The 22,925-nt window shown below is 34.0% G+C and overlaps 1 protein-coding gene across 4 annotated transcripts in view; it reads right to left on the bottom strand.

The window, feature by feature from the left end:
• Window positions 1-21,618, bottom strand: part of LOC149775778 (putative RNA-binding protein EEED8.10) — a 68,824-nt gene extending 47,206 nt beyond the window's left edge. Inside the window, exons 1-4 of one of the 4 annotated variants that reach the window (XM_089942987.1) lie at window positions 21,047-21,613; window positions 14,116-14,210; window positions 10,895-10,978; window positions 6,174-6,330 (exon numbers count right to left, since the gene is read on the bottom strand). In XM_089942987.1, the coding sequence (XP_089799113.1) occupies window positions 6,174-6,330; window positions 10,895-10,978; window positions 14,116-14,210; window positions 21,047-21,151 (441 nt within the window). In that variant the 5' untranslated portion in view covers window positions 21,152-21,613. Of the gene's footprint in view, window positions 1-6,173; window positions 6,331-10,894; window positions 10,979-14,115; window positions 14,211-20,281; window positions 21,008-21,046 lie in introns of those variants that run through there. The other 3 variants (XM_089942986.1, XM_089942988.1, XM_089942989.1) reach the window with 3 other exon arrangements.
• Window positions 21,619-22,925: the final 1,307 nt, after the last annotated feature.

Consider the following 22,925-nt stretch of genomic DNA (forward strand, 5'->3'; position numbering starts at 1 on the left):
CAACACACAAGCAAGTAAGTAAATTTGGTGAAAATTGCATAATGACTTATCACAGGAAGATATTGAGCATCTTCATACGTGGTGGGTATTTCTGTGCAACTCTTGTTAAGTAACATTTTACTAGCCATGCCCATTTCTGGGCAACACGTTAAGTAACATATTTTACTTGCCATCTGGAGTCACGAATACCAAAATTTCCTTTGCTCTTTCCGTCAGTGAAATTTGCCAAAATCCTTTCAGAAGGTCAAATTTGGTGACATACTTTGCATTTCCGATCTTACCAATAAAGTCACTGATTCTTGGTAATGGAAATGAATCTGTTTTTCTCACACTGTTCACCTTCCTATAATCAGTACACATACAGAAAGTTTTATCTGGTTTCGGAACAAATATACATGGTGAACTTCAGTCACTTTTACTGGGCTCTATGAAATCTTTCTCCAGCAAATACTGAATTTCATTTTTCAAGTATTCCTGTTTGAAAGGGTTCATCCTGTATGGGTGTTGTTTCACAGGTTTGGAATTAACAATTTCAACATCATGGAAAATTTTGTTTGTTCTTGTAGGAACATCTGGAAATAAGTACTCATATTCAAATAATAACTGTTTAAGTTCATTTCTTTCTTGCTGATTTTTGGCCAACAAAAGTGAGTCACGATCTTGTGATAAGTCTTATTAATCCTTAAATGACCAGCCAAAGGAGTTTCATGGGCCAGACAAAGTATTTCCTGTCTGTAAGATTTTGGAACTACAATTTTAAAGTTCACTGATCACTCATCACCAGCAGGTACCTCGGGAGGTCTCCATTTTCTCATAAGAATTCCATTTTTAATGAAATAACAGACAGATACTTCAGTGGTTTCAGTTTCACTAATGGTCTTTTGAAACAAACAGGAGATCTCAGGATCTTTTTCCTGTTTGACAAGTGATTGTCGTTTGTGACCCTGATTAAAATAAAGAGAAGGAGTAGTTAAAAGAGGATAATTGTGATCATACCTTTTGATTGATCCAAACAATGAGAGAAAGTGACCTCATTAAAAGCTCGACCAATACATGTCTCAGCTAATGGAATACTTTCCTTATCAACATCATTCTCAAGAGATTTCTTTACCATAGCTCTGGTAACTGCACAAGCTGAGCATAAATCAGGGAATTCTTTTTCAATAGGATCAACTTTCTGATCAAAACAAGGCTTGTCAGTTACAAGTGGTATAATCACAACCTTGTCTCCAGCTAGATCATTGCTTAGTAATAAATGAATGCCCTCAATGGGTAAAGCATACACCATTCAGACTGTCACAGATCCTGAGACTAAGTCTGATGACAAATTTACACAATGGAGAGGAGCATTAACAAAGCTGCACTCTACTCCCTGAATAAGAACACTCTCATAAGAACAAGACTTCTCAGAAAAGGACAAAGTACCTGACAATAAAAGACTATGAGAAGCTCCTGTGTCCCTTAAAATTTTAATAGGGATAGGATTGACTGAATCACCCAAGAGTGATACTGAACCCTTCGATATGAATGGTTCATAATTCTCCATAATAAAATCAGACTGGGGTTTATTAGACCCAACAAATGTATTGCTTTTAATACATGACCATGACCTTGACCTCTTAGAAATAAGAGCATTTGGAATAGGTCTGTCTTGATTCTGATGCCTATTTTTCAATTTGCAGCAATCAGAAATAACGTGTCTTTTCTTCTTGCAATAGGTACACGTAGGAAGAGACAAGGATCTTTCATCAAGCTTATCTGAAGCTTGATTTTCAAAAGTTGTGCCAGTTTGAGATTTAGAAGGACTTATATTAGGTTGAAATAATTTTCTTCCAGAAGACTTTTGAGTGGAAGTCTTATTTACAAAAGGAACTTTATGAGTTATAGAATACTCATCAGCAGCAGGAGCAGCATTTTCCAAGGTTCCAATCTTATACTCATCAAGATAAATCATAATGTCACTATGAACACAGTTCTTGAACTCTTCAAGTAATACAAGTTGTTTGAGACTTTCATAATCTTGTTCAACTTTCTTGGCTAAGCACCATCTATTTGATAACTGCTCTTTTTCTCAGGCCAATTCAACATGAACTTGTCCAGCTTCTTTTTTATAGTTTCTGAATTATTGCCGATAAGCTTCAGGGACTAACTAATAACCCTTTAAGATACATTCCTTAACTGCATCATAGTCACCATTTTGTTGAACTGACAGTGAATTGTAAATATCACTAGCTTTACCAATAAGTACACATTGTAATAATTTAGTCCAATGCTCCCTTGGCCATTTCAAATTTCTAACAACTTTTTCAAAATGAGTAAAATATTTGTCTACTTCTCTTTCTCTGAAAGGGGTTACTAACCTAATATTCTTTGCAACATCAAAACTTAAATTTATATTTGAAGTGGAATATACTTTTCACTTGCCAGCTCCGTTTCTTTTATCTGAATTTGAAATTCCCTTTCATCCATTTCTTTTTGCATTTGCTTTACTTCCATCTCTTTCTGTAACTGTATTTGTTCTTTTTTGTAACTGCATTGTCTTTCTTTCTATTTCTTCCTTATCTAACTGCATGTTTTTCTTTCTCCCTTTCCTGTCTCTCTCCTCTTTCTCAAATTGTAACTGCATTTGTCTTTCTTCTTTCTGTAATAACATTTTTTCTTTCTCTTTCTATAATTGCAACTGCATTTGTTTTTCTTCTTTATCTATCTGAAGTTCCAGCTTCCTTAACTCCAATTCCATCTTATATTTTAATTTTAATTCCTTTACTCTTATGTCAGAGTCTGATACAGACTTACTGATCGAAACCAAAGCACTTTTATCCAAAGCATTCTTTTCTACCAAATGCTGGACCAAAATAATTTTTATTTCTTGCTTCGTTAAGGAAGCGTTTGCCTCAGAAAGATCATATTTTCTGGCAAGTTGAATCAATTCATCTTTCTTCAAAAAGTCTAATTGTTCCTGGGTAGGACTTGAAAGATTTCCACTTTTGATGACACTGTAAAAAAAATCTTGCTGATTTCACCAAAATTTCAAAATTGTAAAATAATACATGGGATTTAAAAAATTTTAAAAAGCATGGGGAATTCAATAAAAAAACAAAGTTTTCTGAAATATTTAGCCAAAATTCACATATACAAGGATAAGCAACCCCAATTTTCTTTGTTACATAATTAGACTCTCATAAACAGTAACAAGAAAAGAGTGAAGACAACATGCTTTGTAAAATTTAACAAATAATTTATTTCCCTAGAAAAACAAGGTAAAAATGGAAAAAAGAACTTATGGTTTTAAGAATCAAATCCAAAAATAATCCAAGAATTAAAAATTAGAAGTCCAGGTAATAAATTGTTTTAATGAATTTCAGTATGAGTCCCAACAAAAATCCAAAATGGAAGGTGATGATGTTTACTGTAGCCAATATAGGACTGATGTGTCTGCAGTTCTTTGTTGTACCACAGGAAATAATATTCCAGTGTTTGAATTCTGTTTAAAATTTCAATAAATGTCTTTGTCCAAGAATTCTGTATGAGCATTTGAATATTCCCAGAGAAAAGAAATAATCTTTTAGAATCCAAATAATTGAAGAAAAATTAAAATGTAACTCCAACTGGTCACAACAGAAAATACACCTTCATATCTAAGTGTTTAAAGGCCCAAACTGAGATTATTTCTCAAAACATCAGTATTAAACCTGACCACTGCGCAAAACAGATGCAGTGATTGGGGTCAAGTGATCACTTTAAAGAAGCTTTACATCACATACTCCAGTACAGCCACGATTTCACTCTGTAAATCACACATTAAGAATGAATTTAAAAAAAGAAATTGTTTACTCCGACTGTTACTAATTTTGAATCAAGGTCAGGAATTAAGTCAGCATAAAGATACAAAGTTCTATTATTAGGTGTTTACAAAAAAAAAGTCAGGTCAAACTAATTTCTGGAAAATGTCAAATTCCAGTAAACAAAATTACATTACTATAACATATGAAATTAAAAAAAATTAAAACTAACAATCAAACAAATAAATTAAATCAAATATACATAACAGTAGCCAGATTGGTCTGAGTATGAAGGGATGAAAATGTACACTGACACTCATTTACTTATTTCTATAGACTGATAGACAGATGTTTAAAGATTGTTGGAAGCAGTGTGTAAACACTGATGTCAAGATAATTTCTTAAGTATTCTTAGATGTATGAAACCCAGGCCATAACTTTGTAATTTTAAGCCTTCTACCAAATATTTCTTTAATCCATCATGTCCTTCAAAAGTAACTGAACTGAAAATAAATTTACGCTGAAAAGTTTACATTTTTTTGTTCAGTCAAACAAGGGAAGAACTTGATGCAAAATCGGGTGGAAAGAAAAAGTGAAAATTCAACCAGCCATCATCATTTCAATATAAAACCTCATACCAATCAGGGTTGACCCTGGGTTTTAAAAAGCTGTCGCAAAAAAAATCACCAACCTCAATATTTTGCTGCCAATTTTCAAAAAATGTCACCAGAACAAGTTGTGAATATTTTTCTGAGTCTATTAATGTAATAGGTAATGAAAATTGAAAAAGATAGGATAGTTATTACTTTATTGACAACAAGCAATACAGCCATAATATTACAAATAAATCATTACATGACTGTTTTGCGCTACTTCCATGGTCTTTGCATCCCGCATCACAGTTAGTGCATAGGTATGACTGTTGTCACCTGAAATAAATGCATTATCAACTCTAAAATCTTTCTTCCTGACATCTATGGTCTCTCTATCTCTCTCTCTCTTGTTTTGTTTACTTCTTGTTGCATAGTTTAAGTCCCTGGAGTAGTAACATGGGATTGACGGCAAAAGTAAAAGATCAATGAACAAAATTACTCTGCCTGGATTAATGTTTGGCAACACACTCCTTCTTCAAAATATCACAGCCAGTTATAAATAAATTGACAACTTGCGCCTTGATACATATATCATAGAACATCTGCTTTAACTTTGTATTATACTGTAGCCACGGATCCCCACGTTTCCAGCTGTCGAGAAATTTTCAGGAACTTTTGACCTGTTCATCATGATGTGGTGTTGCACTTGAAGCATTACTACCATCACTACATATAGATGATGTTGAACTGTCAGGTATAACATCAGGTTCAGTGACTGTGTTGTCTGATGAATTAGCACTAAATCCAAATGCTGTTAATTTTGTTCACTTACTCTTAGGATGAGACGATGAACATGCACTGGTAAACTTTCATTTACCCATGATAAAGTTGCACTGTTGACAATATATAATTCTGATTGTGATTTTTCCATTTACTTTGTCACTTTAAAAATAATCAGTTTTCTCTGAAGTTTCAGCAAAACTATTTTATTGGTACATTTATTTTTTAAAACAGAAGAGTTAGCAGTTGTTTAATTGTAACTGTTTCTGTTTGCATCTTCAGAGGTCAGTTGATTGTAGGTATAGTCCAGTAGTATGACTGAATGTATCACAGCATACAGTTCTCAGGCCAGATGTCAACATAAGCCCATTATGATGTAACAATGCACTGTAAATATGGGTTTGTCCATACAGACAAAGGATTTGTTTATGTAACAGATAGATTCCAGTGCATTGTGGCTTCCTTTTGTTGTTTGTTTGTTTCCACTTCAAATCCATGACTCTATGTACAAATTAAACAGCCAAAAAGTTTGTCGCCAAAAAAAAATATCACCAGATGATATATTTTGTTGCAATAAGGAAAATAAATAACAATTTGTGACATTGGAGAAGCCCAGGATGATGACTGTATCAATCCATGAATTCCTTCACAAGTTATTAAAAGGAAACTTAATCTGTGATGTACAGTCACATAGGACATCTTTATGTATGCAGTGGATGGACATATAAACTATTCACTCTCTAAATACAGTATATTTGGGCATCTAAGTTTTACAATTAATCCATATTTGCAAAGTACATTTATTCAATTTTTACACAGGAATAATCAAATAACTTTAACATCATTTAGAGCTGAAATTAATTTATTGTGTCAATAAATTACTGCAATTATCTCCATTTACAACAATGATTCCATAATTCACCCAATCAGTTTTTCTATCTAAACAACTGGTCATGTGACAGTGTGACATGGTTCTGGATGAACCCTACTTCTGCTGGTACTCAGTTGTTCAACATACTTCCTGATATCCTGACAACTGGCATGGAGGATGTATTGGCCTTGCACAATCATAAAGGTCATCTTCTTCTTCTTCTTCCTCCTCCTCTTCCTCTTTAGCATCATCTCTCCAAAATGTGGCCCTTGTGGATATTTCTGCTGGTTTCACCCGCATTACCCTGTAAAAACAAAAAGTGTTAGAGAGGCAACCAAGCTAGCCTGTACACCACTGTGTAAACTGCATATAACAAATCAACAATTATCAAAAAAGTATGTAACAGTGATATAAATTCCCCTGGGGTAGTTCAGAAAGATGCAAGAAGCACCCTTATCATGCTCCATAAACAAGAGCATTCTTAGATCAGAAGTCAAGGACTCTCAACAAGAATTTGTGAGCTCTTAAAATATTTCTAGAATCCTACCTCCATTTCGAAGATCTCCAAGTTTACTCTTGCCTTTTTGTAAACTCATTTATTTTAAAATTAAAAATCATTTATTTCATTTAGTAATATTTAGCTGACACTTGATAGATAAATGGGTAGGCAGGGAAATACTCTAGAACATGGGTAAATCTCAAACAAATTACATATATTTAATGATATTTAAAAAGTCTTGAAGACAATGTAGAGTGGGGGATTACAGTTAATTGGAATGGAAAAACATTAGTTGCTTTTATGAATGTCACATATCACAATTGTGGTGAATTTTATACGTGTTAAATTATAAATTCTTGTTATTTCCTCTTTCATAACAAGATCTATATTCACAAGAGTTATTTCCCTTACTAGAACGATACTGGTGGTGCTATATAGTTTTGTATTTTGCATATGGTTAGAATTTTAAATAAAAAGAATTTAACGTGCTTTCCTCACCGGTTATACTGGCTATTTAAAAAAGACCTTGTATATCTTAGGTATAATTCAAAAAACCTTTAATTCCCTTTATTTTGGTATATGATTGATGGGTGTAATATGGGTTATAGAGTATACAGCTTGGCCTTACTCTAGATGTGCACCTTTCAAAAAAGTGCTAGCTCCACTTGGTCATTTTCACATCCTGAACTTCAGAGGTAAATTGTATAAAAAAGAGTCAATAACTTTTTTTACATTTTATATATTTGGTAATTGATTCATTGTGCTTTCAGAAGCTGGTATTGTCTAGTCTGGCAAAATTCATTTTCCCTATTTTAATAGCTGCTATGGATAGTGTACTTTAGACTAATTCAGGCTCATTTTTTAGCACAAGGGAGCAGTCATTTTAGTTAGCAGTGTGCTTAGATCATGTACAATTTCCAATATTCAAAGAAATATCATCCACATTACATTAGTGTAGCATAGAGGTATGCCAACATTCTCTCCATTGTGCATGTTTTAAATGCAAACAACTTCACCTTACATACGTCACTCTCAAATGTACATAATAACTGGTGAGCACCCCCACTACAATGTATGTATTAGTGTTCAACATTACAATAATGAGAATATGGTGGCAATCAAAGTAAAGTTCAAACAAACTTAAAAATTGCACAAAAACATGAACATCCACAACGTAAAAAATAAATGGTGAAGAAGTTAAAACCATGTAAAATGTAATACAATTCAATGTCAAAATATATAAAATCCTAAAAATACATTGCCAAAGTTTGGTATATGATTATAAAGTTCTTTATTAAGTTCACATAAAAAACTTCTGTCTTTTTGGGTGAAAGTTAAAGTACTCAGTAAGTATGTGTTTCACTGGCAGCTGTCAATAGCAGGGCATGCACTTAGGTCAAGGTTCACCCCTTCAGGATGCATGCATAAGTCACGTATGTGTGACTGATATGCAATACTACTTCATATCTGCGATCTGTTCTATACAAAAGATGACATTTTCCAATAATGTTAGTGGAATTTTCATGCCACATATTTTGCCAAGTATGAAGAATATTCCAATTTATATAATATTTGTGGTCAGAACATGGAATCTCCCATTTGGAAATGGGGGACTGCAGGGCTGCTTTATCTGCCCTTTCAATTACCCTTAGTGCCAATGTGACTAGCCACTCAACATTACAGAATACATTTTCCAGATTTTATAAGTAAACAATGTTTATGCAAGATTTAAAATATTGACAGGTTTTCAAATTTTATATTTTATATGGCTTTCAGTGTGATATGGGAATCTGAAAGATGATACAAATTTGTTTCTTTGGAGGTTTCAAATGTAGTTCAAAGAGTTCTAAGGGACCAAAAGGTATCCCTGGGCTGAGGAATATTCTCAGTTTAGCAAGAGATGGGATAATGGCCAATAGCTGGTGTTGTTGGTCCCGGAGATTTTGTGGCAACTACAGGGATTCAGCCACAAAAAAAAAGTTAGGCCATCCTCAACAGATCCTTACTGTGTTCCAGCAAAACCTTTAAGCATGGAAACTACAGAGGCAGAAATGTTCCATAATAAGAGCTTTCAACATCAAGAGCGAATGCCTTGCTGACAACCTCCAGAAATCTCAGCATGGCAGTTGCTTACAAAGACTTGTCACTCAAAAGACTCTTACAACTGAGTCCTTGTCAAGTTCAGAGTTCATACTCCTGTCTCTGATGAAAGGGTCAGATAGGACTATTCCTTTCCTTTTCTCTCCTTATAGATGAGGATTACTGATCCCTCATGATGCAGGAAGAAAGGAGTAGTAGCACTTCCCTCCTTTTCCTCGAATAACTATGCCAGGAACAAATACGGTCAGGAACTATGTCCTGCTGAGAAACACATAATTGTTCAGCTCAAATCGGTATGATATCCAGTTGACATACAGTAAGAATAGTATGCTAGCCATCATGGCTTTTCTCTGTTAGATTACAAGATGTATATGAAAGGATACAAGACTACAACTAATCAATCATGTGACAAGCTTACTTCCTTTGTAAACATCAAGTATTTTATGTAATAGCTAGGTAGACACCGGAGCTTATGGCAATAACTATAACTAAGTTTGAAAGTGATACAGTTGCCAATGAAGGAATAAATTGTTAAAATAAGTACACAATGTCATCAGACACATGAAAGCATATTTATTAAATGAAAAGATAAGAGTCCTGTAATCACTTGCTGTGATACTTGACATCACATAGATTCCAAAATAAATAACATTAATATACATTCTGCCGCCATGTGAAAATGAAAAGGGCAGAGATAGGTATAATATCATAGCCTCAATATGAACAACCAGATCTTCTTTGACCCTGATTTTACTGACAATGTTATTAAATGATTTTATTCACAATTATTTTAAATAGCATCAGAATACATGTTATCAAATTCCATAACATACATCTTAACTTTTTCATGAAAACATTATTTAGTTTCTTACTTTATATATATGCATTACCCATATTATTACAGATACCTTTAAATCATGATTAGTCCCCTTGTTTGAATGATCATACTTCCATATTCCTTTGGAAGGTCATTATTTACATGCCACAAGAAAAAAATACAGCAAAAGAAAATCAATGTTAAATTACATGGACATTTTTGGATGAGGTCAAGCTAAAGGACTTAACTGGATTGAATGTCATGAGCTATGATGTCACAATGAAAGCAGCCTGTATTGTAAACATATGTCAACTTTTCTTGGCAAGTTTAATACCATTCTATCATTGTAAAAAATGTAACAATTCCCTAGAGATAAAAATGTGCAGGATCAAATGGCTTGCACATGTAATGAGGATGCCCCAGGAATGGATAATCAAGGTAGCTTTCAGATGGACACCAGCTGGTAAGTACAAATGTGGACAGCCAAAGAAGACATGGCAAAGGAGAGTGATGACCGAGATGGAAGAGATGGGACTTTCCTGGGGTGAGGCACAAACCATTGCTCAAGACCGACCTAAATGGCAGAAATAGTTGCAGCCTTATGTCCCAGACAGGATTAAGAACATTAACTAACCAATGTAAAAGACTACAGCATTCAATATTTTTAGTCTGGAAGTTTTTTGATCACATTAACTTTTCTTAAACTATTTTACAATTAATTTTTTGAGCCACAATTAATATTTGAGTGAATGTGTTTAAATGACTGAATTGACATTCACCTTGGAGGGGGAGCATTGTAATAATAAAATATCATTACTGCTACTAAATCACGAAGTCACTTATGTCACAAAATGTAGGTCACAGTGGCTAAGCTGGCAGAAGTGACACTGAAACAAAACCTTACAACTTAGGTTAACCTGACTGTGGACAATGTTGGCATCACATGTGGTACAGCATAAGCTCTCACAAAGTCAAGACAAAAATCCCCATAAAATAAAATATTTGATAAACTTTTCTAGGACACATTATTTCAGTATAGACTATCTAATTTTAACAGATAAGTACTGTGACATAGACTGTGTCCTTACAGTGTCACAAAAAACAATTCCATGATTCTCACACTTCCAAACACCAACAATCCCATCATTTTCACACTTCCAAACCACTACAATCCCACAATTTTCACACTTCAAACCACTTAACAAGTTTATTATCCACAAATATGAATTCCACAGACTGCATCTATGACAGGACACTACAGGCAAATTCCAGATGCACCCAAAAATAGAACCAAGTTAGGTAGACACTTATAAGTTACATTAGTGTTTAATAATCCAAAGACATCTAACAAGCGAAGAAAGGTTTTTGTTTAATAACCATATCTTTTAAACTTGTATTCCTCTAAAATTATATAGATCCTATCTCTTCTGAGTTGCATGCAAATGAGTATACCTATTATCTAATGTCAAGTCACCATCAGTGGCCTGAAGAGCTCTCTGCATCGACTCCTGATCCTTAAATGTCACAAATGCAATCCTGGAAAACAGACAGACGAAACGCATGTATCAAAATATAAGTCAAAGAAATCTTTAACAAGGTACTGAAAATGAACTACTGCAGGGTACAATAAAATCTTGTTCCTACAGCCCAAGGGCTACCAGAATTCAGGATCTGGACTACCACATATTGATGTGATGCAGGTCAATGGGGTACAATAGGATTGCATGATGTTTTCTATACACTGTTCAAAACATCCTAAAGAAAAATGAAAAGCGATAATGATATATATGAAAGTAAAAGGATAGTCCTAAAACAAACAGTTTTATGTTAAAATGTCTCTATCTTATTGCTGCAACTTTTGTTTTTAACCAAGCTACTCAGTTCTCTTCTGACAAGAATAATGAGCCAACCTTTTATTTATACTGGTCATTCAATTTGTCCTGACAAATATTTATAGTGACGAACTGTTTTGGCAGTGGACAATGAGCTTGCAAGAATAATGAGTTCACAAATACTTTTCAGTACCGGTTCACTAACGTATATAGGATACACTTTAAACTGCATAAAGACATACACCTGTCATTAAAAAACAATCAAATAAAGTCATAAATGGCATTTTTTGTACACCAGTCATTTAACGACAACCAAATAATGACACAAAAGCACTTATCATGCACACCTGTCATTAAATAACAAACAAAAAATGACACAAATGCTATTATTCTGTACAACAGTCATTAAAAAAGAACTATATAAAGTCATACATGCTAATGTTTCATATACCTGTCATTAAATAACAACAAATAAAGTCATACATGCTAATGTTTCATATACCTGTCATTAAATAACAACAAATAAAGTCATACATGCTAATGTTTCATATACCTGTCATTAAATAACAACAAATAAAATTATACATGCTAATGTTTCATATACCTGTCATTAAATAACAACAAATAAAGTCATACATGCTAATGTTTCATATACCCGTCATTAAATAACAACAAATAAAGTCATACATGCTAATGTTTCATATACCTGTCATTAAATAATAACAAATAAAGTCATAAATGCTAATGTTTCATATACCTGTCATTAAATAAGAACTATATAAAGTCATACATGCTAATGTTTCATATATCTGTCATTAAATAACAACAAATAAAGTCATAAATGCTAATGTTTCATATACCTGTCATTAAATAACAACAAATAGTCATACATGATAATGTTTCATATACCTGTCATTAAATAACAACAAATAAAGTAATAAATGCTAATGTTTTATATACCTGTCATTAAATAACAACAAATAAAGTCATACATGCTAATGTTTCATATACCTGTCATTAAATAACAACAAATAAAGTCATACATGCTAATGTTTCATATACCTGTCATTATATAACAACAAATAAAGACACTGTTGTTTGGGCTTAATGCCATTTTTCAGCACATGATTAGCTATACATGACTGCCAATACCAAAAGATATATGTATGATTTTCATGCAATAATTCATACTGAAAGCTGAATACAGCTGTTTTTATAGCTTTGTAAATGTTTTCTATTTTAAGTAACAGCAGCCATATTTGATAGCAGAACAGCATCATTTGTTTAAATCTGAAAAGTATTAAAGCTAAGACACTTTCTGTCAAACCTATTAAGCAGTATTTTTAAACTGAGTCTGTGTATCCCCTAGGGGTGCAAGACAGAGAGTCAAAAATCTTCTTGGTGTCAAAACTGGTTGTCAGACTGAGTTTTAAAAAAAAAACTTTGGTATACAAAAACTAGAGGTCAAATAAAAAATTTGGGCATCTCTGAAGTGCAAATGAGGGTAAAGGGAAACACTTCCTAGTTGTTAATGGTTTTAGCAGACACATTTGACAGCAAATTTACTTCATTTGTATAAATTATAAAGTTGTTCGTGAGAGAATGATTTCTGTACAAACTGGTCAAATTCTGTTGAGTGGTTTTTCAGAAATTGTGTCAAGGATTTTCCACATCAGAAGCCATATTTGATATTGAATCAACAATATCTTGTAAAAATCTGAAACCTTGAAATGATGGGTAGCAAATCTGGTCAAATTTTGCAGAGCAGTGTCAGATAAAAAGTCACTGTGCATTATATATATTTTTAATAAGGTGGTCATATCTGAAGGCATATTTACACCATTTATAGAAACTTGAAAAACCTTGATGCATTCTATAAAGTTTGGTCAAAAGTTGCTGTGCAGTTTTTCAGAAGAAATCTTTTAAATATTGCATATTTCAAGAAACAGTGGATGAATCTGAAGACAGATCTGCATCAACTGTACCAAACTTCAAGCCTTCAGCCATACATGGTCAAATTCAATTGAGCAGTTCTTGTGAAGTCATTTAAATGTTTTTCTAGCTTCATTAATGGCAGCCATATGTGATTGTAGCCTCTCTGCCACGTTTGGTTGCAACTGGTCTGGAGATTTGAGAGAAGATGAAGAAAACTGCTGACAGACAGCAGACAACACAGTATTGTGCCATGGTGAGCTAATAAAATAAAATTCCTCACAGTTTACATGTATCAAAGAATACTGGATGGACCATACATGCACACAGCTGGTTATCACACATGTATGTAATGGTTGCCCATCTGAGGGGAGTACTTATAACTTCTTTAGATTTCTCAGTCTCCTTCACCTCATAAAGCACCTCATACCATCTTGTGAGTCATCAAAAGTATATCATAATACATGATCTCACCCTTCTAACCATTTCTTGTGAGTCATCAAAAGCACATCATACACTCTGCATCTCACCCTTTTGACCATTTCTTGTGATCAAACGTACATCATATTAAATGATCTCACCCTTTTGACCATTTTTGTGAGATATCAAAAGTACATCATAATACATGATCTCACCCTTCTAACCATGTCTTGTGAGTCATCAAAAGCACATCATACATTCTGCATCTCACCCTTTTGACCATTTCTTGTGAGTGATCAAACGTACATCATATTAAAAGATCTCACCCTTTTGACCATTTTTGTGAGATATCAAAAGTACATCATAATACATGATCTCACCCTTTTGACCACTTCTTGTGAGTGATCAAATGTACATCATAATACATGATCTCACCCTTTTGACCATTTTTGTGAGATATCAAAAGTACATCATAATACATAATCTCACCCTTTTGACCATTTCTTCAGATGATCCTTAACTACATAGCAGTAATCAACTTCTCCAAACTTCCTGAAAAATTGTTTCAGTCTCATTTGACCAATCTGAAGAAAAAAAAAAAAAAAAATATATATATATATATATATATATATATATATATATATATATATATATATATATATATATATATATATAAATTCACCTGTCAGGTACTGCTCCTTGAGAGCTAGTTGATAAGTGCTGTTACTTGCAGTTTAATTTCTGCATTGAATGAATTATGGCTGTCTAACCTGTTTAATTACAGTGTTGTCATTCTACATAAATATTTGCACAGAAACAAATATACAAACATTCAAATCAGAATACTTTTTTGTAAATATTAAAATAGAATGTGGTACTGTATTTTCAAACATTTTTATGTTTACTTATCATGCTATTTATAATAGAAATAAACCATGTGAAAAGTAGACTATGCAATTGGATATTGGTTTATAAGGAAAAAAAGGAAAACCTGCTAAAACACCAGAAATTCAAATTCCGATAGATGTTAATGAAGAACATGATATAATATTGAGGTCGTATTAAAGTCAACAAAGCTTTAAATGGACATTCATTCTGTCAGGAACAGTTCAAGTCAATTTTGTGAACTATTGCTACAGACCATGTTACCTCAGAAAGTTAACGACAGTATATTTCATGTTTTATTCAAGATTAAAAGTCATTACACAACAGATTCTGGAATTACCAATATATTTTAAATCTGACATAATTCTTTTCTTTATTTTCTTAAAAGTCAGTAAAGCATACGTCAGCTTTGTATTAATAAGACATACACAAGGCAGTTGATATGACTTTGGTTGTTGTTGTTGTTCTAGGGTTTAACGCCATTTTTCAGCACAAGATAGGCTATACATGGCGGCCAGTATAACTGGTGGAGGAAGAACCCTGGAAAACCCAGGGAAGAACCACCGACCCACAAGAAGCTACTGGCAGGCTTTCCCACATACCCACGCTAGCCGAGCCTTGGACTTGAACCCATGCTGACAGAGGTGAGATGACAGTGATCCGGAACGGTCAGCGCTTTAGACCACTCAGCCACTTGGGGCCCCTGATATGACTTTGGAAAAGAACCATTAAGTTGTAGGGGTCAAGAGTCTGTTGTTACAATAAAGCTTGCTACTTGGCTTTTGCTGTGAATTAGTACAAAGCCATAGTTAACATACTATAATCAAATTTGTCCTGGGATTATTTCACTTTTTCTTTCATGTGCCTTTTTGAAATCAACAACCATTTGTTGGGAATCCCTCACTACCCATGAAACCAAATGGTCTACTCCCAAACTTGATTGAGGCAGGGAACTAGTTCCTAGGTACCTGAGCCTGGTAGAGAAGCTAACTGCAATGTGCATCTTACACATAAAGTTACATCAATAACCAAGTATGGGTTTCATATGAAACAAATATTTATCAAGTATTAATATGAATTTCTCATAGCTTAGCAGAAAATCCCAATGTCAGGTTCGGGTATTTTGCAGTCAGTCAAAAAGTCAGTCCCATTGGACATTCTGTATCCAGCATATGCTAGCAACAAACAAATCTAAATTTAATCAAAATTAATTAAAATTAATTGGCCACATGTCTCTGTAATTGTAATTTAGAATAACTTCCCAGGAGAGTGGCCTTAAAAGACGGGTGGTCTTTCCAGAGGGGAACTATATTTGTGAGATGTATATGTATGTGTATATAGTAGGAAAGCTACATATAACTTAAAGCAGTTAATATCTTCATTTAAAAGTAGCATTAATTATTAAAATGTTCTTACATCCTTAAAAATAGTTATTTCAAGTAACATAAATTAATAGTTCGTATTCTTAGGCATGAAATGTGAGTGGCATATTGTTGGCATGCACATTACAAAACCATTGAAAAATGTTATTTAAATCTTGGTACATACGTTGTTTCATATATAAAATTATTCTCTTTCCATTTAATCCATTTTCCCACTGCTAGAAAATATTCTCATCTTTTATGAACTTGTTTATTTGAGTCTTCCTAACATACAATCTTTCAGCAAGTGAACTCTTCCCATTGTCATCAAGTCTAAAGTATTATTTCTTCGCTTACGTGATGCCATGTTAAAGTTTTGTATTTATTTCTTCCTATGTTGCCAATTGTAAAGTACTGCAATTTAACTTTGCCGACGAAACTTTTGTACATGAAAAATCTTGTTATAAAAGAAGTGATACATGTACTGTCACATGATTTTTTGGTCTTTGTCTGGTACCCTGTTTTGTTCCAAGTTTATTGTTTCTGTGTGTATGTGTGAATCCACAAAATCGATTTTTAGCCTATCTGACCATGATATCATCTTTACAATTACGTCCGTCGTAATTGTCAATTTTAAAAATAAAAAAAGTCCTCTGTGTGAAGTCCAAAGCTCTATCAAAACATTGCTGACTCCATTTCTATCTGACCAGGTTATGATCTTTACAATTATGTCCGGTCGTAATCGTCATTTTAAAAAGAAAATCCACATGTGAAGTCCAAAGCTCTATCAAAACAACACTGACCCCATTTCCTGCAAACGTCGGCATTAATGATATAATAATAACCTTAGTGATACATGTACTTTAGCCAACACTTCTTTCAGTAATGAAAACCTGACATCCAGAAACCAACATCGGGAAAGATAATTGGATTACTTACCTTACAGTAATTAAATATTGGCTCTGGACATACATTAATAATAAAATGTAGCTGCTTGTGAGGGGTAAATTTTACATTTGTACACTAATATGTTGGCCATTGGTAGCGTTAGAGGTGTGGCCTTTCTTGAGGGGTACTATTAAACACGAACTCGTCGGTGCCAAGGGATTCTGGCCATAAAGAGTGGGAGGCCGCTGGTCAGGGCGGCTGTTCAAGAGGGGGACCATTATATTAGCAATAAAGGGATTTTAAGTTTGTACTGGCTTTGAAGATAAACGGGAAAATAATACATACTGTCATTTGATTTTTACTCTGAATCCTCCAAAGATGTGCTCACAGTTCCTACAATGTCATTTAATAAGGTTTAGATGGCTCAGTGCACAGTGTTTTGTTACAGCTTTGCAGGGATTTGGAGTGTCAATATACACAGTCACCTTTTTTCTGCAATGGTTATTAGTCCTTGTAAGTTAATTCTGATAAATGGGGGTTGGGCCTTTTTGGTAACAGAGCTGAATAAGCATCACAGTGACCTACATTTCAAAATGGCTATATCAGGCTTTTAAGATCCAGCCATATACTAATTTTTACATGTTGATGAAATAGGGTGAATGATATGGAAAGTGCAAAAAATAAATGAAGCATGAAAAATGTTGCAGTGACCTACTTTTGGGACGACTGAGTTAATCTTTCTGTGCACAAGTATTAAAACACTTATTAAAGCTGAAACACATCAACTCAGAAGTTGGGATGGGGAAGATTAAAATATTTAGGTAACAAACATTATGCTAATAAAATAAAATGGTATCATATCTTTAATAAAAATACCAAATTATTACCTTTTTTATTGATCACAAAACTTGTTAGGTGCAAAATGTTTGGTCTGATTTGTTTTCAAATGACCATACCATGCAAAGGAAATGAGTTAAGTGTCTTTCACAATGAAAAACATTGCCAGTGGTCTCAGGCATAAATGTTATGATTAATGACTCCAGTGTCCTCCCTATGGCTTTTTACCATAGTGGTCCCAATATGCTATTATTTCAGTCTGTGATGCTGCAGAACCTGCTAATAGCAGTGCCAATACACTTTTTATGCTTCTTGATATTCTTTATAAATTAATCTGTTAAATAAATAACATGTCACCTATTTTTTTACAAATCCAAAATCTCAGATGACACATGCTGGTACCTCTTCCTCTCTCGTGTGTGTGTGTGTGCCATGTAATCATTCAGTGATGATGGAATCTACTATTTGTGTATTATATATATAATTCAGTCATTTTTTCACTTCCAGCTCAAATGGTTGCACATATTACTTCATAAGTAAATTCATACTGCTTATTCTGGAACATGGACACACCACCTTAGAATAAATGTAAATGTACACTACACCTGGCTAGCCTCATGTAGACCTGGCTAGCCCCATGTTGATCTGGCTAGCCTCATGTTGACCTGGCTATAAACATCTGATAATTGTGATTCTTATTCAGATAGTTTAATATCCCCTACAAAAGACCATAAGAAACAAAGGGCAGGTTTCAACACTGAATAGATTACTTCATATCCTTGAGTGGAAATCTCTGAATTAAATAGATTTCCATATTAATAAATTTGGGTTCAGATTTACAGTTACCAATGGGTGAGATGATGTGGGATGATGGCTTACAATACCTAGGCCACTATTACAATCTATTTTTGTTTTATAGTTGTACTAGCAGTAACAGTAGTAGCAGAAGTTGTTGTTGTTGTTGTGGTTATTGTTATTATACAGTTCATGTGAATAGGAAAAATTCATGAATGAAAATTGCATCTCACACAAGAGTTGCTATTATATTTACATAATACAGCCCAACCCACGTATATCAACATCACTTGTGTTGACAAGCCACCTATTTCAACAAAAAAGCAAAATCCTGGTCCCTTGGTCTACTATTACTACCAAAATTGTCATGCTTATGTCAACGTCAAGATAAAAAATAAAAATACATGTGGACAGAAGCCCTTGGTCCTAGCTTGAACAAATCCTTTGTTTTCTAATCATTTATGTCAACAAGCTGCCAGTTCTGACCTGTACTTTATTCAACAATTAACTGATCTTGCCACCAGGCTTTAATATTGCAGTCGGGAAAAAAAACAGGCTTTTGTTTTGTCCTATAAAGTTGGCCTCTCGTGGCAACTTAAATAAAAGCAATGAAATCTGATTGATTCTTGCATTTTTCAAAGTAATCAGCAATTAAAACAAGGTTATTGTGCTGTGACAGTTTCCTTTTTAACTTTATTTAGCATGTGTCAATGTATACAATATTATGCCTTCATTAATCATATCAGCCGCATATCTCTTGTTCGCTTTTATGTACTTTTCATGATGACTTCTGTAACTAAATACTTGTACTGTTTAAACCAACTTGTTGACAGGTTTTCATTCCCCTGTGAATAGCCCCATCCCCTTGGTTGCCCCAATAAGATGGGAACAGAGTGACCAAAATCTAGGCCAATTTAAGTACATGTACTTGAAGCATGTAAATAACAACTATGCAACCATGTGCTAATGCCAACATTGAATATTTACACTGAATATCATAGTGAATGTTTTTCATATCAGGATGTGACTGATGCAATATTTTATTGTGGATTTTATTACACATATGTAACCAAAATGTAATTTGTCAATATACAAGTGTATTTCAACACTGGTTTTGTCTTCATGTACTCAAAATGTCCATTGTTTGTTTTCTCAAAGTGTAAATGCTACTCACTGACAACATGTCACCCCTTACTGACGAATTTAACTTGTATCTTGTTTTCAGACAACCCCCAACACTTATCTCGACATCCGCCTACATCGACAATATTTCCTCGGGCCTGAGGATGTTGACATAAATGGGTAGGACTGTATATTCATCAATATGTGGGTGCTACCCTATGAATTTCTCATCTCTGTCTTTCCAAGTAAGAAAAAGAAGTAAGTTTTATCTTCCAAGTTCCAGGATAATGTTTATTTAAATCAAAAGAAATGAAAGTTTTTCATTAAATCTGGTTAAAACTTAGGGAAATAAAAATTATTATGTTACTGTATGTGATTCTGTTATATTTCACTGATAATAATATTTTTCACTTTTATGATGCTAATACATATTTTAAAAACATTTTATTATGTAACCACACAATTATCCCTATGCTATCAAACAGTTATCACTGTCAGAAGCAAATTATCCTGGATACAAAATTTTTAATGTATTAGTTAAAGTACTAATGGAGGCAAGTACCAAATTTCCTGATCACAGTTGCAATATTAAAAAATGTTGGGGCACGAAAAGTTTCACATATTGTGTTAAGTATGAACTATCTATAGTCTGACTCTACATCCCCGTTTGTTTGTACCCCCCTACTGATTTCAAAAACGAGAACATTTAATGTGATAAAAAGTGCACAGAACTAAATCAACTGAATCATTGATTTATAATTTCTAACCTGACTGTGACCAGAATGGCACTAATGCTGGCATCCCCTGCACCATTTCATGCCTAACGGACTTTCCATACTAATACGGTGCCGTATTGCGTACACTATAGGCTAGTTTATTTCCATCAGACAACATAATGATGTAGTTCATCCTGTTTGGCAAATGCTGAATAACTGCATCAATTACATAACGTTGAGAGTTTGGAATTACATCCCTCTGCATACATGAACACAGAAATTAAACCGCTCGTTAAATCCACATGAAAAGTGTAGTTGTCATTTTCCTTTGCTTGATTCGACATTGTAAATATCAGAAGCAGACGACTTGTGTATGTCCATCTGTAGTTGTGATATACCCCTTTGCTAAAAATGGGCTTGTCCAGAAACTGGAAATGAATCCGAGCATGTCCGTCTATTGCACTGAAAACTTTCGTTAAGCATGAAACATACATAAGATGACAGTGTTAGGGCCACTCTACTCAGAGTCAGGTTAGTAACTATAAATCAATGAATGAACCTTGCACTTTTTATCACATTAAAGGTTTCCATTATTTAAATCGGTAGTGGGGTACAAACAAACGGGTTTGTATTATCAGACTATAGAAGTCTTAGTTACAGTGCTAATGTTGGCAGATACGAAATGTCATCATCGTAGCTGCAGGATTTTAATTTCAAGCTAAGAAAAGTTTCGTGTATTGTATAGGGTACGAAATATCTTGAGGTCGCAAGGACGTAATATTGCTGAAATAGTAATGTCTTCATCTTGATGCATACCCTGTAACTTATATTTCCAACAAAGACTTTCCTATCAAGACTGAATGGAGCTTGCCCTGATTCCTCCGGCTTCTGAAAGGCATTCGACTGTTCTTGGCAGTACATAATTGTCTCTAATGGCTGATACGAGTTCCTTCTCGCTGCAAATCACATCGAAATCTGGTTTCACATTAATATCCTTTAGCAATCAGTATTTTCATTACATAAAACGATAGGATTCTCATAAATTTCAAACTGTAAACTACAAAAACATTACAAAAGAGTATTTTTTTAAAAATGTAATGGGTATTAATTCCTTCAACAATAGCTAATTTTGCAATATCGCCTTCCCACTGATGTGTAGGCTGCCATGTTTGTTGTTCTTGCGCTGTTTCCAGTTCCTCCATTCTTCGCTAATTACGACACTGACTGAGTCAATTTCTTCTATTGGCGGGCGGGGGGAGGGGGCTCTATGATACTAAATCCAAACACTTAAGTATGGTTTTTGTTTTCTTTTTCTTTTTCAGTCAAAGGTGACATTAACAAGATGCGTGAAGCTTTTTCTAACTAAAACGTTTCATAAGAAACTATATAACAAGAGTAGCAGAAAGGGACACATTAAAACATGGTAATTATTAATTGTAATACATACATACATACATACATACATACATACATACACTGAAATCTTTAAGTATTTAAAAATGTAATTTAAAGAATCTTTTCACATTGAAGGATTTAACTGAAATATTTTTGCAGCTAAGAATTGCTGAAGTTCTATTATTCGACTACGAGGATTCAGATATGAAGCAATATGAATCATCTCTTGCAAAATCATATTAAGTAGATATTGAAATATACCAGTTATATATATATATATATATATACATTTTAACATGCGAGATACATATTCCCATTGCTACAATAAAGACAAAGAAAGATACACATATATATGGCAAAAAGAATAAATATATCTTTTAGAGGCAATGGAGTGGTCCTGAAAGGTCCTTTGGCTTTTTGCTAACACCATTCCGTTAATACAGAGGGCATCATATAGGTCTTCTTCTCTTCCTATAACTTCTTCTCACTTCTGGATCGTAGATGAGGACTCGCTTCAGACAGCCTTGTCTCACCATATAGATTATTCTTTCTAAACGCTGGTATGGGTAAGTCCGTACGGAGCAGCATCGACGATACGAGAGTTGATGATTCAACGTTAGTCCACATCTTGTGACGAGAACAGGTGAAGGGAATGAAGTGAACTGCGTTTATTTATAGTGGAAGAGCGGATCGATACGGATTGAGTTTTTTCACCAATCCTAACACACGTTACAAAATTTAGTCACAGTGTGGAGTCTGTCTTCCAATCCGAAGAAAGCTGGCTGTGACGTCACATTCCACATATAGATGCGCTAGCGTCTGTGCACAGTGAATTAATACGAAAGAGTTTTCAATCATGACGGAAACTAACATGACCATGAATTGGGGTGCACCAGATGTGGAGACAAGAAGCGATGGCATAGCAGTGGCTACCAAAGTCAAAACAGTTCTATTTACAGAAGAGACCGATTTTAATTGGGATTTAGTGGGTTTTCTCTCTTCTTCGCAAGAATTTGTTCCGGTACCAGCAACTTCGCCACCTTCTCCTTTACCACACGTCATGGATTTTAAACAGAGACAGAAAGAAGAATTGGATAAATTTTTACAGCATCAGAACAAGCTTGCCTCCTTCAACAGCAACAGCAAGAAGAAGCGGCAAGAAGAAAAAAACGACAGGAAGAAGAAGCAGCAGCAGAGAAGAAACAAGGTCAAGGAGAGAAGAGGACAATGAAAGTCGATCAGTAACGATACTCTTAGACATTTTGGCAGAGGTAAGGAGTCTAAAACAAATGTATCAGGC

This window comes from Sinohyriopsis cumingii, chromosome 19 (genome assembly GCF_028554795.1).
Source record: "Sinohyriopsis cumingii isolate HCF-2022 chromosome 19, ASM2855479v2, whole genome shotgun sequence".
Lineage (NCBI taxonomy): Eukaryota > Metazoa > Mollusca > Bivalvia > Unionida > Unionidae > Sinohyriopsis > Sinohyriopsis cumingii.